We start from the raw sequence: 16,442 nt of genomic DNA on the forward strand, positions 1-16,442 counted from the left end.
TGCAGCCAGAGACGGCCTTTCGTCCTTCCTGGTTGCAGCACAAGCCTGGGAAAGTGACTCACCCTCTTCATGACTCCATTTTCTTACCTGTATGTGAGGATGAGGATAACATCTCTTCATAGGGTGGTAGTTATACGTGTGCACACATGTGTGTGTGCATATGTGTATGCGTGCGGACACGGGTATGCACACATTTATGCACGTGTTTGTGTGTGTGTCAGGGGTCGCAGGCATTCCTGTCAGCAGGACCAAGTCGGCTGGGGCTCGCCGAAATACAGCCTGGTGCTTCAGGGGTATAACCACTCCTCAACGCCTTCACAGCTCTCAAATTTTTGAGACAAGCCAGATCTCTCTCAAACGGCCTTTATACCAATTTATACTCTATTCGTTCACAGCATCTGAGTCTTTAAGCCTGATAACCTTTAGGTTTTGCAAGCATGCTGAGTGTGAATTGCTATGTTCTAGGGATTTTATCCTGCACGCCTCTGACTACTAGTAAGGAAGATTATCTTTTCAGTCTTTGCTTGGTGATATGAGTTGAAAATATCTTCCTTGTGTCTGTCCTTTGTCTTTAACTTTGCTTATGACTTTTGTCACATAGACATTTTCTTTGTGGATTTAGCTAGGTAACTCAGCCCTTTCCCTTCTGATTTCTGCTTTTTAGGTCTTGTTTTAAAATACTTTCACTATTGTAAAATCATAATGACATTCACCTACATTTTCTTCTGACCCATTCAAAGTTTTATTTTCACATTTGTACATTTACTCTATTTAGAGTTTATTTTTGTGTGTGTGGTTTGAGGTGGGGGATTTAATTAGCTTATTTCCGTGTGGATCAACTATTGTTCTAGCACCATTAATTGACTAGTCTGTCATTTTCTGGTTATCAGATATTTTAAGAAGAGTCAGGAAATCTGAATTCTATGTAGCTTCTCCTAATTTCTAATTGTTGGTGTTTGGTTAATTTTTCTTTTTTTTTTTACATAATAATCCAAACAGAACATTTCTATAGTCCAAATCCTTCTGTGGCCACCAGTTTGCAGCCTCTGGTGTAAGTTTAGCATGAGGCCTCTGGTCCAAAAGACCTGAGACAGAATCCGAGTTCCATCACTCACTCTTTGACCTTGGGTGAGTTGTTGACTTCTTAGGGCCTTAGCTTCTCATCAGTATCATGGGGATAATAAATAGTATTTACCTCATCAGGTGCCTGTAAGTATAAAATGAGATAATGATGGGAAATCTTTAACATGGGGTCTGGTACACACATGTAAGTTTTTTTTTTGCTTTTTGTTTGTTTGTTTTTCACATCTTTACTGGAGTATAATTGCTTTACAATGGTGTGTTAGTTTCTGCTTTATAACAAAATGAATCAGCTATACATATACATATATCCCCATATCACCTCCCTCTTGCATCTCCCTCTCACCCTCCCTATCCCACCCCCTAGGTGGTCACAAAGCACAGAGCTGATCTCCCTGTGCTGTGCGGTTGCTTCCTACTAGCTATCTATTTTGGTAGTGTATATATGGCCATGCCACTCTCTCACTTCGTCCTAGCTTACCCTTCCCCCTCCCCGTGTCCTCAGGTTCATTCTCTACATCTGCGTCTTTAGTCCTCTCCTGCCCCTAGGTTCTTCATAACCTTCCTTTTTTTTTTTTTTTTAGATTCCATATCTATGTGTTAGCATACGGTATTTGTTTTTCTCTTTCTGACTTACTTCACTCTGTATGACAGTCTCTAAGTCCATACATGGTAACTGTTTGATAAATGTTTGTGTCATCAGCATCCTCATCTTCATCCTCACCATTTATTCCTTCCTGTTCCAGTCAACTTCTTAAGCAGCAGAGGGTGCTGTTTTATGAAGAATATGAGTTGGTAGTGCTGGTGTGCATTCACTCATTCATGGAACTTATTGAAGAACTGTTCAACCTACATTAGCCCATGTCAATTATGAGATAGTGTATGGGTGCTGGCTCAGAGATGCTTAGCATCCCTGCAGACATAAGATTTGGTCAGATGCCTGAAGTGCAAGAAGATGGGGCTCCTAATGCAGTAAAAGTATCATGATGGGCTCTGAGTACCTAGAAGGGGAAGGGAGTGTGTCCAGGCAGGATCAGGGGAGAATCAGTGGAAGAGGGAACACTTGAATCTGGACTTTAAAGGACTCACTGGAGTGGGGAGAAACAGAAGAGATGACCTCTAAGGAGATATTACAATAATCAAAGCTTAAAGTGGTGACAAAGTTCTGGACTTGGGACCAAGGAGAAAGGAACATATTCCAGAGTCTGTGAGCAGCATAAAATGGCAGTACTTGATGGTTACTGAGATGGGGTGGAAGGGGAATGGGAGGGAGAGAGAGAGAGAGAGATTGACCAGGTCTGCAAGCTTTTGAACTTCGAGGGGTGGAAAACTTGAGAAGACTCAGTTTGGGGTGGTGAATCCTGTTTGGTGTGACCTGAGTCTGGGGCAAGTATAGGACTGCTGGCTGGCCAGCCTTGGTGGGATGCCACAGCAGAGCTCGAAGGATCACCTGGTCCTGGGGATGGAATGTGGGGACCATCATCATCATGGAGATAAAATGGAAATGTCTGAAATTGTTTAAAAGATGAAGAACGTTGTTTATTCAAAGACAGACCTGACATTCATGCTTTTTATGTAGGCCGGGATAATCTTGAAATCCAAGGTAGTTGCTCTGATCTGAGTATTTGTGTTCCCCCAAATCTATATATTGAAATCCTAATCCCCAAGATGATGGCAGTAGGAGGTGGAACCTTCAGGAGCTGATTAGGTCATAAGGATGGAGCCCTCATGGTTGAGATTAGTGCTGTTATGAGACCTCACAGAGCTCCCTATCCCTTCTGTCATATGAGGACATAACAGGAAGACTCTCTCCCAGAGGAGAGCCCTCACCCCCAACCATGCTGGCACCCTAATCTCAGAATTCCAGGCTTCAGAACTGTGAGTAATACATTTCTGTGGTGTTTTGTTGCACCAGCTTGAAGGGACTAAGATAGTAGCCTTTGGTAATGAGCCTGTGTCCATAAGTGTAATGCAGTGAAATGTTTAACCCAAAGCTATACCATCCACTCTCTGCTATGTCCTGGGGACAGCTCCCCAGGCTGGATGTCTTCCTTATCTGCTGATTGTCCTGACTCACCGGTTTCCTCTCACTGTACTTGGGGCCCACCTGACTTCATGGTGCTGCTCTCATCAACATTCCTTTCTAAGTGGCTAACTTTTGTTTTGTTTTTAAGTAAAATGGAATGCCATCATTTCTGCATCTTGTCAGCAGAGGCAGAGCCCCACCCAGGCCTCTCTAGGCCAACCGAAGGGGAGTTTCTCATGGTAGGTTGACTTTAGCTCACAAACGCTGAGTCAACACCCAAATGACAGCCAGCTTCCTGTGTGAGGGTGACTTCTTTAGTTGAGGGGCTGTGGTGTCCTGCCAGCAGGGGATTTACAGACTTGTGTTCAGAAGCTGGTGCCCAGAACTACCCTGGAGCCTGGCCTGACCTCCCCCACTCTAGCTTAAGAGCCAGCCCACCCTAGAGGGGGCTAGAACAAAGCACAGATTGGAAGTGCCCTTGCTGCTGCTGTTGACCTTCATCCCAGGGTCTCACTCACATTCCACATTTCATCCCCAAGAGGATGATTTTGCTGGGCTAAGCATTTAGCAAGAGACATGGTTTCTTAATTATTCTGAGAAAGCTTTTCTTTTTCTTTGCTAACTTGGCAAATATTTCTATGCATGGCCTTGTATTTTATTCTTCCTGTAGAAATATAGCTATTAGTATGAGAGGGAGTGAAGCTGTTGTCAAGTCCACTTCAGGCAAGTTTCAAGAACATACCGTTGCAAGGGTCATTGGAAGACAGGAAGACAGTAAAGGAGACTTATAGGACCAGCTTGTATGGTCTAAGAAATACAGGTAATACAGGTAAAGTCTGGTGATACAGATAAAAGCAGATCTTGACTAGTTAATACCACTTTAACTAACTAATTAATAGGACTATGATTTGATCAACCTAAGACCTTGAATCCTCTTAAGGCAAACTCTCTCTTTCCCAGCATTATTGAGCTATCATTGATGAAACTGTAAGATATTTAAAATGTATCACTTGATAATTTGTGAAAGGATTCCCCCCATGGAGTTTTTTAACATATTTACTTTGGAGGGTGGGGGGTGGGTGAGAACATTTTTTAAGTTCCACTCTCTAAACAAATTTCAATTATACAATACAGTATTGTCAACCGTAGTCACCATGTTATACATTAGCTCCTCAGACAAGACAAACTCCTATCATATAAATTGGCCAGTAATCTTGACCAATTTCAGATTGTTTAGTCAGGTCCATGCTCTCCTTTTTCACTTGTATGTGCACTTCTTTTATTTTAAAATTTTATGGAAACATAATTTACATAAAAACAAGCATATCTAGGTGTACTGCTGAATAAATATTTGAAACTGAGCTCTCTGTGTAACCAGAACCCAGATCCAGTGATCAGACAGTACCAGCCCCTGGGAAGACTCACTCATGCCACTTTGGTGTCCACTCCCTCTGGGGAAACCATAACCTGAGCATTTTAATCATGTGGTAGATTTCTATAAGGTGGACATTTATGTGACTGTCCCCCGGGCAAGCACTCCATCAGTCATGAGGTTGCCTCTCCCTGGGCCCCACCCCAGTCTCCCCTCTCTTCCCATCCCTCTCTTCCCACAGATAACTCGACGTTTGTAGTGACAGCTCCCTTGGTGTTTTCAACTTTGTGCTCTTGTGATTTTTGAATGAGTCAAGGTGAAAAGAGCAGCAGTGTTTGTGTTCCTGGCTTGCTAAGTTTGGCCCTTTACACCCAGAATACTGGTTGCTACTGGTTCTGCTTTTATTGAGTGTCACCGAGCAGAGCCAGCAGCAATGCTCCCTTTCACTTGTTTGACAGCAATTTGGGGGCCTCCTGTGCTCCTGGTGAGGCTCACAGTTTCCCACCAAGACCCAGAAGGTTGGTTCTCCTTGTGAGAGTTGTCTCTCACCAGGGCCTCCTTGGAGTTCTTTTGAAACTGGCTCTTCCCTCAAAGGCTATGTTTATGAGCTTTTAAAAAACATTTTGTGGGGACTGGGAATTTCCAAAGAGTCCCCTGCAAATAGAGGGGCTGGTGCTGTGAATGATGTGCATCTACATTTGACACATCATCATCTTCCCACATCTCTCCCAGGTGTCTCCACAGGGATCCCAGCTCCAGTTCGCATGGCACCCTGTTGCCAAATGGCTGAAGATTTCACCTCTGTGCATCCAAATGCAGCTGGTTGAGATGTTTTGTGATTTTAAATACAGAGCTATCAGCACCTCTTTGACTCCCAGAGCTCCCTCCTGGGACTTCTCTACCAAGCGTTTTTTTGTAGCCGTTTTCAACCACATGCTTGTACAACTCTCCAGATCAGTTTCTTGTTATTAAACTATATTCTAAACAGCAAGCCTGGTCCCACGGTGTGTTGGGCAGCTCTGGTGTCCTGTAGCACATGAAGATGGAGAGTTTGGTGGCCACTGTTCTTGTCCGTTTACCCACTTGAGCCAGGGGGACACAGGGTACTTCTATCTGTACCCAGGTTACACCCTGGGTGTACTAGTCAGGTCAGGTGGCCATGACAAAATACCCAGTCTGGGTGGCCTAAACAATAGACATTATTTTCTCAGTTCTGAAGGCTGGAAATCCGAGATCAGTGTGCCATCAGGGTTGGTTTCTGGTGAGGCCTCTCTTCCTGACTTATAGACGGCCACCTTCTCACTGTGTCCTCACGTGTGCTCTGTGTGTGGGGGGGGGGGCAGGGAGCTCTGATGTCTTTTCTTCTTATAAGGACACCAGTCGTATTGGATTTGAGCCCTGCTCTTATGACCTCACTTAACCTTAATTACCTCTTTAAAGGCCTCATCTCCAAACACAGTCACACTGGCGGTTAGAGCTTCAACATCTAGGTTTGGGGGTGACACAGTGCCATCCACAACACTGGACATGATTAAAATGCATGACATCACTCTTACCAGCTGCCAGCCACCTTGCCTTCTTCCCAGCTCCAGCTGTCATCATGATTTGGTGATCTTCCCTCATTCCCTGCGTATGGTTGCTCTTATAAATTTAATTCAGACAGGACTGTTGAGAGAGATTATGACTGAAAGTGCACAGTCTGAGTGTTCCTCTTCCCAGGTAGCACTTGAGTTTCTGCAGGGCACACTTACATACACTCTCAGATATGCTTTTGGGATATCTGGCCCTGTGGAAGCCTTAGTTGTCTCATTTTCCACATCCCACATGACCGAGATAATATTTAAGGAAAACACATCATGCCCCCTGCTCCCCAAACCCCAACTTTCCCAAGGGAGAGGGAGGACATCCTAACCCCCAGTGAAGGGAAAATTTGATAGTGAGAGAGGGAGATAGAGGAGTCGTAAAGCTGTGGAAGGAGGACTAGCAAAGTTCCTTTGTGAATTATTGACAAAAATAAATGCTAAATGGTGAAGTTGATGAGAAAATGTGACTGTATTAAAACTTCTAAAATTCACTAGAGTCCCTTACTGTAAGAGTGTGGACGTGCACTTCATAGCGCCAGCTTACAGAAATATGGTTTGGTGGTGGCTGCCCAGGACCATGTCTAGGCATGCACATTCATGTGTGCACATGCAGAAACCCACATGCGTGCATGTACACACACGAGAGGTTGCCGAGGTGCAGACACCAAGCAGGATTGGTAGGTATCATGCTACAGAATGGCAAAAGCTAGAAGATGGGTCTGTTACCCTCTCTCATGCTCAGGGAGTACACTCAGGGATTCAGAGGTCTTTGAAATGGAACTTGAAGGCTTACATCACTTCTGCACTCACGGGTGCTGCCAGCAAACTCCCACATGAGGAGCTAACCGTGGCCAGGGTACCCAGAAATGTTTGCTGAGTGACCAAAAGTGAGAATGAGGGCACGGTTCTGTGAGGGGGCTGGTCCTCTGCTGTGAGAGTCGACCCAGAGAAGGGAACTGAGGGTGCAGGGGAGCAGCAGGGGACTCAGGGCAAGCTCCATTTCTAGTTTCCATTATCTGCTCTCCCAAGAGCCTAGAGCTGGACACAGGTCACTGGGGCAGGGGTCTTTTAGAGACCCCAGCACCTACCCTTCAGGCCCTGAGCTTGATTTATAAAGTCTCTGCTGACCTTTCCACCTGCCTCCCTGTCTTCTTGCTGGAATGGTATTCTTGGGGCTGTTTTCCCTTGGTCTGCACTGCTTTTGTTCACCTTAGGATCTCGTGCCTGGCATGACGCTTTAACGTACAGGCAGTTAGGAAACACTGCATGAAGTGTTTGTCAAAATAAAAGGGTTTCAAGGATCTCCGCACAGACCTCCTTCCTTTGATTTCCTAAGGTGAACCTGCTGGGGGCCCTTTCTGGTGGGCATCCGGTCCTGGTGAGGAAGCCACTGAGCCTCTGTGGGGCCCTCCAAGGAGCGGCACCTTGGTCATTTGAGGAATTCTGTCTGCTCCCTGGGGATCCCCTCCCCCCAGACACAAGTGCCATCCTGCCTGGAAGGTAGGAAATCTGCACGACGTCTCCGTGCATTTGGCTCAAGCTGGCTGTGGTCTGTTGAATGTCAACAGTTATTTATTTCTCTTCCCTCCCCATCTCCCAGTATGTTTTGGTTTCCACAGAGTGCAGCAAACCATTGGGATAAACTTTTTTGCTTCCAATTTGTAAACCCCAGGGGGAATTGACTGCTCCGTTTATACTTCACTCACTCAATTCATCTTGTAGGAGCTGCAGCTTTAGCCCAGCTACCCTTGAGTCCTCTGTGGGGACTTTCTGTGTGCTTCCCTTATCAGGGGTGGCATCTCTTCCTAAAGTTTTAGATCCTAGAGATGCCTGGGACGCCCAGAGTGAGGGCATGTTTGTTCTAAGTGGGAGTACAACACAGCACACGTGGTCTTTCCTGGCTCTGACCACAATCAAGAACCTCCCCCACCCCGACACACACACACACAAAGCAGCAACTCATGTGGCATTTGAATTGGCTACATGAGGTAGCCTGTGGCACAGAGGCTGCTGGGATGGTTCCCAGTTAGCAGGAAGACATAATGCAGGGGGGATGGCTGGGCAGCTTCCTTGGGGATGTATCAGCACATTCATTGCTTGGCTTGGAATTCCATACCTCCCCACCTCACTCCCAGCCCCAACCCGGCCATTCTCCTTTTGGGTGGGGCAGCAAGGGGAGCCTCTCTGCATTGGTGAACACACTGACGTGGGAGTTTTTTCCCTCACTCATGCCTTTGGTGTTACATCTGAGAAGGCTTTGCCTTCCCCAAGGTCAGAGAGATTTAATTGTTTTCTTCTAGGAGTTTTATGGTTTAGCTCTTATGTTTAGGTCTATAATCCATTTGGAGTTCATTTTTGTATATGATCTAAAGAAGGTTATCTGACATTCTTTTGCATGTGGGTATCCATTTGTTTCAGCACCATTTGTTGAAAAGACTCTTCTTTCCCCCCACTGAATGGTCTTGGCACCCTTGTCAAAAGTCAATTGACTATATATGTGAAGGTTTATTTCTGGACTCTTGGTTCTGTTCAGTTGATCTAGATGTCTATCTTTATGCATGTAGCACACTGCTTTGAATACTCTAACTTGGTATTAAGTTTCAAAACTGAGCATGTGAGCCCTTCAATGATCAGACTTGGAAGCTATTACCTTCACGCTTTGTCTATTTACCACTTCATTTAACCTTGAGTAAGTTGCTGAGTTTTCAGTTTGTCAGTGTTCTTCTAGGTTAGATAGGTGTTATGCACAGACATTTTTGAATTGCAGTGGCAGCTTCTGCAGTGCCCATGTTTAAGGAGGGAACCAATGCCCCTCTTTAGGCCATTGCCCCCTCCCCTGTCCGTGGTGTAGGGACAAAGACCTTGACTAACTCATCTTCCTTCCACTGTGACTGACCCCAAGGGACCCAGAAGAAGAGAAGCAGGGAGACAGGGATTCCTACTTGTGGTGGAATTGCTAAGACAAGGCTGGGTCTGGGAGGGATTATCCACCTATGCCCCTGGGGGATGGAGGCACTGAGCTGGGGCAGAAAGCCATGGACAGGCTGGTCTGGAAAGCAGTGCTCCACAGTCCTAAGTGGTGGGACCACCCTCTCCTGCCCTTACCATTAACATTCTTTCCCAATTTATTAGAAACTATACCTGTTCTTCAGCATATATGGGCCTCTGTCCACTCTGTGCAGAATCCTTTAGGGGGTTCGTGACTTACAGTGACCCTGTGAACCACTGACCTCAGAGAACACAGAAGCAAAATTGCAGAGGAGAAGGGCCTGAGTCAGTTAGATAATTTAGATAGTATAGAGTCAGGAAATATAAGCAGTATATATAGGAAATGTAAGCTTAAATAAAAATTGAATTTCCTTATTGCAACTGATAAAGACTTCATTGTGCCTAAGAATAGGACATGGTTTTTGAGAATACAGCTAATTTTACTCATTCATGGATTCTGCATGTGTGAATTCACCTACTCGTTAGTTTATTTGGAACTCCAAAATCAATACTTACAGCACTTTTGTGGTCATTTGCAGACACATGCAGAGTGGTGAAATATTTGAGTCACCCAACAGAAGCGTTCCCAGAAGATGTCAAACAAGGCAGTATTTTGCCATCTTGTTTCAGCTCTCATGCTGTGGATAAACATCCTTTCTGAGGTCTATCTGACACCTTGTTTTTCGTACTTTTATGCTTTTTGTGGTGATTTTGATGTTTTGAATGCCCTCCAAAGATAGTGCTGAAGTGCTGTTTAGTGCTTTGAAGCTCAAGAAGGCTGCCATGCGCCTTGCAGAGAAAAATACTAGATGAGCTTCATTCAGGCATGAGTTATAGGACTGTTGGCTCTGAGTTCAATGTTAATGAATCAACAATATATATTGAGTAAGGTGTCTTTAAACAGAAACACTCATAAAACAAGGTTATGTGTCACTTGACAAAATGTGACCAGAGGCTCACAGGAACCAATTCCTGTATTTCCCCTAGCACCAATGGTTCTATATTCCAGCGTTCAGGGTTCACGGTGAATTTTTAGAATCTAAGTACTGTGAGTAACAAGAATAGACTGTAGTTACTTTGCATTTGTCACATCCTGGGCTGTAAGACATTTGTTTCTAATGCCGTTCACAAATTCAAATCATACCTCCAACCACTTAGTGAGTTTCCAAGAGCACAAGAACTTGTGGATGAGCCTGAATAGGAAACTCAGTCTCAACCACTGTGATTGCCGTGAGAATAGATGTAAATTGCCTTCACGTAATAGGCAGCATGGTGTGCCAGTGACAACCATGATGGTGTTGGTTTGTTGAGCAGCTGGTGGAAGAAAGTTGACTGTCTCTCTCAGAGGCAGAGCCTGAGAAGGTCTGAGTAATGGGCAACAGGGCCAACAGCTGTAAACTGTTTACACAGACAATTTGCTGGATAAACCAGAGTTTATACAGTTGGGTGTTGTTTATCCCTTAAATCTAGAAAGGATCATATGGTCAACTCTGAATTTAAGAATTATGTGCTTACACCACATACTTTTCTACTAAAAAAGAAAATAATTAAACCTCCTTACCCAATTTGCTCCCCAAGCTTCTGCTCCTACCAAGAAAAAGAAAAGAATGGAGAAGAGAGTGTCCACACTGAGTTGATTTGCCTGGGAAGGTGGGTCAGGAGGCTCTGGTGGATGTGATCTTCTTTGGGATGAATTAAATATACTTCTTCAGGCTTCAGAAAAACACTTTACAGCCCTTCATTTCTGCCTCCAGTATTTCAGACTTTTGCTTCCCTAATCTGTGCCAGGGTTATAGTAGAAATGGAGAGAGTTGCCCTAAGGGTACAAGCACACACTCAATTATGTGTTGACTATAAACTTCCTTTATTATCTGCTGCCTTAAGGGCTGTACACTCAGAATCAAAATCTGGAGGGTTTTTGTTTTTGTTATTTTTTTTTATTAGTCTCCCACCTTGGCCTCTTCTGTATGTTACCTGGAATAAATGAAATATAACCAATAACTTTAATTTTCATAGCGAGTACACATTCACTGTACTAGGTTTAAGCCAAAAAAGAAGAGAAAATTTAAAGATCTGTAATGACTTCACCGTATCCTAGAGGTAACTCCTGTTAATGTGGCTGCACATATCCCTCGAGTCTTTTTATCTTTAGGGTTAAAAACATTTGGATTTAAACACATGAAACCTTTACTGTATCCCACCCACATCTCAGCATAAACACACGTTACAATTTACAAAAATCTTCTAAATCTTCCAAGCTTATCGTCGTTGCTGGTTACCAAAGCTTTGGTGCAGGAGGCCCAGGGTTTGCCTATGGGAGCATGGGTGTTGGAGAAAGATAACCCTGCATTTGTACCCAAGTCTGGGCCCTGATCAGCCACATAACTGAATTCTGAACCTTCATTTCCCTGTCTGTAAAGTGGGGCCAGTAATACCTTCCAAATAAGGGAGGACCAAGCAGGCAGAGCAGCACTTGCTTGTGAAGAGAACTATAGTAAATGCCAGTTGCCTTTCTGCTTCGCTTTTGTTCCAAGGAGCTCTGTAAACATGTGGAATTGGTGTTTTTTTAAAATTTCAAAAATAATTTCTACTCTTATTTCTCTGGTGGAGAATTTTAAATCATGGAAGACTGAAACCATTGAAAGAACCACTCTAGGGTCTGAGAAATCCTTGCTATCTGTGTAGGGAATTCCAGTCACTTAAGACAGTCCCTCTGCTTCCTCAGCTTCAGCATGGACATTAGCAGAACCTGTGTTTACAGACTTCCTTTTTTTTTTTTCCCGGTACGCAGGCCTCTCACTGTTGTGGCCTCTCCCATTGCGGAGCACAGGCTCCGGACGCGCAGGCTCAGCGGCCATGCCTCACGGGCCCAGCCGCTCCGCGGCATGTGGGATCTTCCCGGACCAGGGCACGAACCCGTGTCCCCTGCATCGGCAGGCGGACTCTCAACAACTGTGCCACCAGGGAAGCCCCAGACTTCCTTTTTTTAATTAAAAGAAAAAAAATCAATGCAGAGAAAACTGGTTTTTCCTCATTTCTTGACAAGTGCTGAGGTGGGATTGGGTGGGGTTTCCAGGTTGGTGCCTTTGCAGCCTGACGAGTTGGGGTTTCTTTGCGTCTCCATCACACTCTCCTCTCTAGGCTGCTGTTTCTTTCCAGAAAACATGGAGTAGTGGTGGGCTTTGTTTTCTGCTGCAGCTCCTGGCTTAATTACCATCTATTCCCTGCAGCTCTTACTTTTACAACAATCTGGGATTCTCTCCAGACTTTGTTTTGTGAGTTCTAAGCATTTGCACACTGTCGCTCATAAACACACAAGCTCCCGTGCTCCATTTTCTGGGCTATTTTTGTTGACGTGTTTTGCCTTGCTTGGTTTTATGACTGGGCTATTCACGATTGGAATAAACCTTTAAAAGCACTAGACCTTAGTCCACCTTTGTGTGAGAGCATTCCTTATAAATAAACTAATGCTTTGTTTTCTAGTAAGAAAAAAAAAATCATATGCACCTGGAAAAATTTAAATGCAATTATTGGAAGGCCTTCTACTTAGCTGTTTCCCTAGTGTTGTGTGTTACCCAATTAGAGTGGAAACTCAGGATATCTGTTCTGGGTGCCGAGTGAAGCCGAGGCCAGGGGATGTGTTTCTGTGGCATTTAAAGTCTGCTGGTTCAGCAGGCGCTTTTGGGACAGCAAGCTCAGCACAGCTGGCCTTGGATGTCTCTCTTTCCCCCTCACCAGACATCTCCTCCGGGGTGAGCACATCTGATTGTTTCTGATTGATTCATTGACCCAGGAGGCTGGGTATGGCTGGGTGTTCATTTGAGTGTGTGTGTGTGCGTGGCATGCATATGCCATCTGTGCCATGTGGAAGCATTCCGACTACTCACTGCTGGACTTTCTGCAGCAACCCACAAAGCATTTTAAAACAAAACCCTAATAATGACCTCAATGATATCACAAAGGGCAGATCGTGTCCTTTCTGGTTGTCATTTTCCTCCTTCCCATAGTCTGCATTGCTGGATTATGATGCCCATATGCAAAAAACACATCTTGAGGCCAAATAACATTCCCTTTTTTTCTTTCTTTTTTGTAAAAACGAACAAACAAAAATTCTTCAACCTTGGTCAAGCGTGTTGCATGCTTCCAAATAAAAGCAGATATGTGCTGTGGTGCCCAGCTCAGTTTGCTGAGTGTGAGTTGAGCCCTTGAGCTGGGGTGTGCAAGCTTGTCTGCCCCTTGCAGGGGTTGCGGGGGAGTGCCCTGTGTGTGGCTGAGGTCCGCCCCAGCTTGATTTTGATGTCAACAAATAGGATATTGGTTTAGCTCTTTGGGAGCAGGGAGGGAGGATCATTTTTAATTAATCAATCCCCCTGTTCATTCTTCTCTACCAGCTCCTTCCCTCCCCTGCTTCTGTGCCTGCAGGGCCACTGTCAGCTTCTGAGACACTCCCTGAACATTAGTGAAAGGGAGCATCGTGCAACCTGGCAGTAGGTAGTGTCTCTGGGTGGAGAACAGGTGCCCTCACTTGGGTGGCCACAGCCCTTCCAGAGCACACGGCTGGCGGGCAGAGTCCCTATCCACCTGGTCACCAGGCACCAATAGCCAGTGCACACCTGGCTGCGGGCCCAGCAGAACCACTGCCTGCCCCACACCCCTTGTGAGCTCACAGCAAGGGCAGCACTGAGCCTGCTCGCGCATATGGCCCCCTGTGCCACCAGCCACTCATTCATTTCACAGGGCATAGTGAGGAGTCAGACGCCACCAGTACTTAAGTTCTATCCCAAGCCCTTCGGGGTCCATGGACTCTGGCTTTTGTTGAGATATGTCTTGGGGGTTCCTGGGTGGGGTCGTGGTGATGTCCTTCCTGGGTGTAGAGCTAAGAGGGAGTGTGGAGAGCTGCCATGGGCAGTATCAGCCCTGGAGTGTCAGCCTGGAGACGTGTGACCTGTTGCACAGCTGATGCCCAGCATTCTTCACCTGTGCCTGGTCCGTCCAAGGCCCCCATCCTGTTCACACGTGCCTCTCTGCCATAATAATCTCTCTCGCCTGGAGCACTGCCATCATCCACCAGAGGCTGGCAGCCTCCTGTCCTCTCTACCCAGCCCCCTTGCTCACACCATTTTTCTGAGTCTGGTACCCCCCCACCCCCGGTTGCCTTGATCTTCCCATCTCAGGGAAGGTCCTTGGGCCCCATCATGTTTTTGCAGAGTTGAGCAAGTTGGGCCGTGGGACCCATCCTCCCAAATGGCTTCCAGGCCCGTACTCTTCCAGCGTCTTTCATTGCTTCTGGGCCCCAGTCTCGTCCTCCTCAGGGCTCCTGAAACATTTTTCTGAACATTCTGCACCTTCTGTGGCCTGCTCTCTGTGAGTCCCAGTCCTGATCCGAGCTCACCCCCTGAGAGCATTAACCCTAATAGGGCCAGGACTGGGGTGAGAGAAGGAGGTGCCCAGGGTGTGAAATTTGAGAAGGCCCTCCATCCCTCTCAGGGTAGGCTCCTGAGAGGGAGACCCTCCTTGAACCTTGCACACTGGGTACCTCGACTTTTTGGCCTCACCTGGTCCCAGCCCTGGATGCTGAAGTTGGACAGGTCTGGCTCAGCATCCCAGAACCAGGTGCCAGTCCAGGTGACCTTGGGAAAGTTACCTTTTCTCTCTGAACCCCAGTTTCTCTGTTGCCTCCATCTCGGGTAACAAAGACTTCATTAGATAATCTGTGTAAACCACTCAGCACGTTGCCTGACGCATGTTAAATGCTTGAGAGATGTTTGTGGTTGTTATTACTATTATTATTAGGCGAATACAAAAGCATCACACACCAGCCAGTCTCCATATGAGCTCTGGAATGACAGGTCCAGTCCCATGGTCATCCTCGCCCCCGTTTGCCCCTCTTGATGATGTGTGATGTTGACCATGTGGATTTGCCCTGCGAGGTCAGGGCCTCGCACATTCTGAAGAGGATGTGTTTTGTGTCTCTGCTGCAGGAATTGCTTACTTAGGAGGTGTGTGCAGTGCTAAGAGGAAATGTGTGCTTGCCGAAGACAATGGCCTCAATTTGGCCTTTACCATCGCTCATGAGCTGGGCCACAAGTAAGTATCAGACTCTGGATTGTTCTGCCTCTTTAAATGCTTTTCTGAATACATATTTTTTTCACTCAAATTCTGGAAGTTCTAAAACAGTGCTGCTGAATGCCTTTGCTTCCTCTAGAGTAAGGACCTAGGCCAGCAAGTCTGGGTCCCAACCCTTCAGGGAACCCAAGAGATCACAGAACAGACTGTCTCTGAGAGTGGAAATGCTCATTTGATGTTTGCTTTAAGTCTGTTCTTAAAGCACACGCTGTAAAGGGAAGAGATTTTCTCAGTGTTGTCGTGAGTTGTATCCCCTTTCCCAGACCACCATGATCTTGATTCGCTCTAAATATGCCACTCAAATAATGGGATTTATCTTTGGGCTATTGAATTTCTGGGTGGTTGTTTTTTTTCAGCCAGTTTCAAACTAAGTCCAACTTTCTGAAGGTAGAATGTCAGTGTCTTAGTTTAAAGAATCATCAGCTATCATGGAAGTTCTTCCCTTGAGGAGGAAAGAACCACAGAACCTTAGAGCCCAAAGATGATGTGGAGAGAATTCGAGGCAGCCTTCTGGTTTTTTTAGTTGAGGAAAGAGAAGGTCCGAGGGGTTGAATGGCTGGCCCAAGTCTGAGATCACCTGCAGGAAGTCTCAGGGGGCAGAAAACCAGCTGACTCTCAAACTGTGGCCCGAGGGTTTACTCTTTCTCCTGGAGTAGGTGTCTGTTTTATGTTTCTTTGAAGGAAACATTGTGATATGACTGCTTAAGAACTTTAAATAAATAAATCGAGGAGGCCAAAGCATGCAAAACAATGGAAAAATTTATATTGGACCAAAGAGAACAAAATTAAATGGAAATCTAGTTCTTGGGGAAAATATATATATATTGTAAAGTTTTCCCAGTGCCGGAGATAGTGAGATGCCTGGAACCCTAAAGGTGAACTCAAGCTTCTGCAAGAGTAGACGCAATGAATAAGGAGTACAAAAGCAGTTGTTTTCCCCTAGTATTAGCCATATCTGTGGCTTGATGTTTTTACCTTGTTTTGTTTATCTGGTCCCATTTAAATTTTGTTCACTCCTGTAGATGGGTTTGTTGTTGACATTTCTGTACCTATTGGCTATCATGATGTGAGTACAGAGAATGAAACTAATCTTATGTATATTTCCTGGGACTAAGGGGAAAATAACATGTTATTGGCCAAGAGAAGCAAGATAATTAGTTATCTCTACGTACACATTTATTTCATCTTGACAGTATTTCAGAAATACTGGTGACAACACTTTGCTCATACTAGTTTGCCTACACTACTAGAAAATAATTTTTTAAAT

General features: G+C 45.4%; 1 protein-coding gene across 6 annotated transcripts in view; it reads left to right on the forward strand.

The window, feature by feature from the left end:
• The window catches only part of ADAMTS17 (ADAM metallopeptidase with thrombospondin type 1 motif 17), a 364,535-nt gene that overhangs the window by 154,500 nt on the left and 193,593 nt on the right, over window positions 1–16,442 (forward strand). For all 6 annotated transcript variants that reach the window (XM_059058512.2, XM_059058515.2, XM_059058514.2 and 3 more), the window contains one exon: window positions 15,031–15,136. In XM_059058512.2, coding sequence (XP_058914495.1) covers window positions 15,031–15,136 — 106 coding nt within the window. The remainder of the gene's footprint in view (window positions 1–15,030; window positions 15,137–16,442) is intronic.

This window comes from Kogia breviceps, chromosome 3, assembly GCF_026419965.1.
Source record: "Kogia breviceps isolate mKogBre1 chromosome 3, mKogBre1 haplotype 1, whole genome shotgun sequence".
NCBI lineage: Eukaryota > Metazoa > Chordata > Mammalia > Artiodactyla > Physeteridae > Kogia > Kogia breviceps.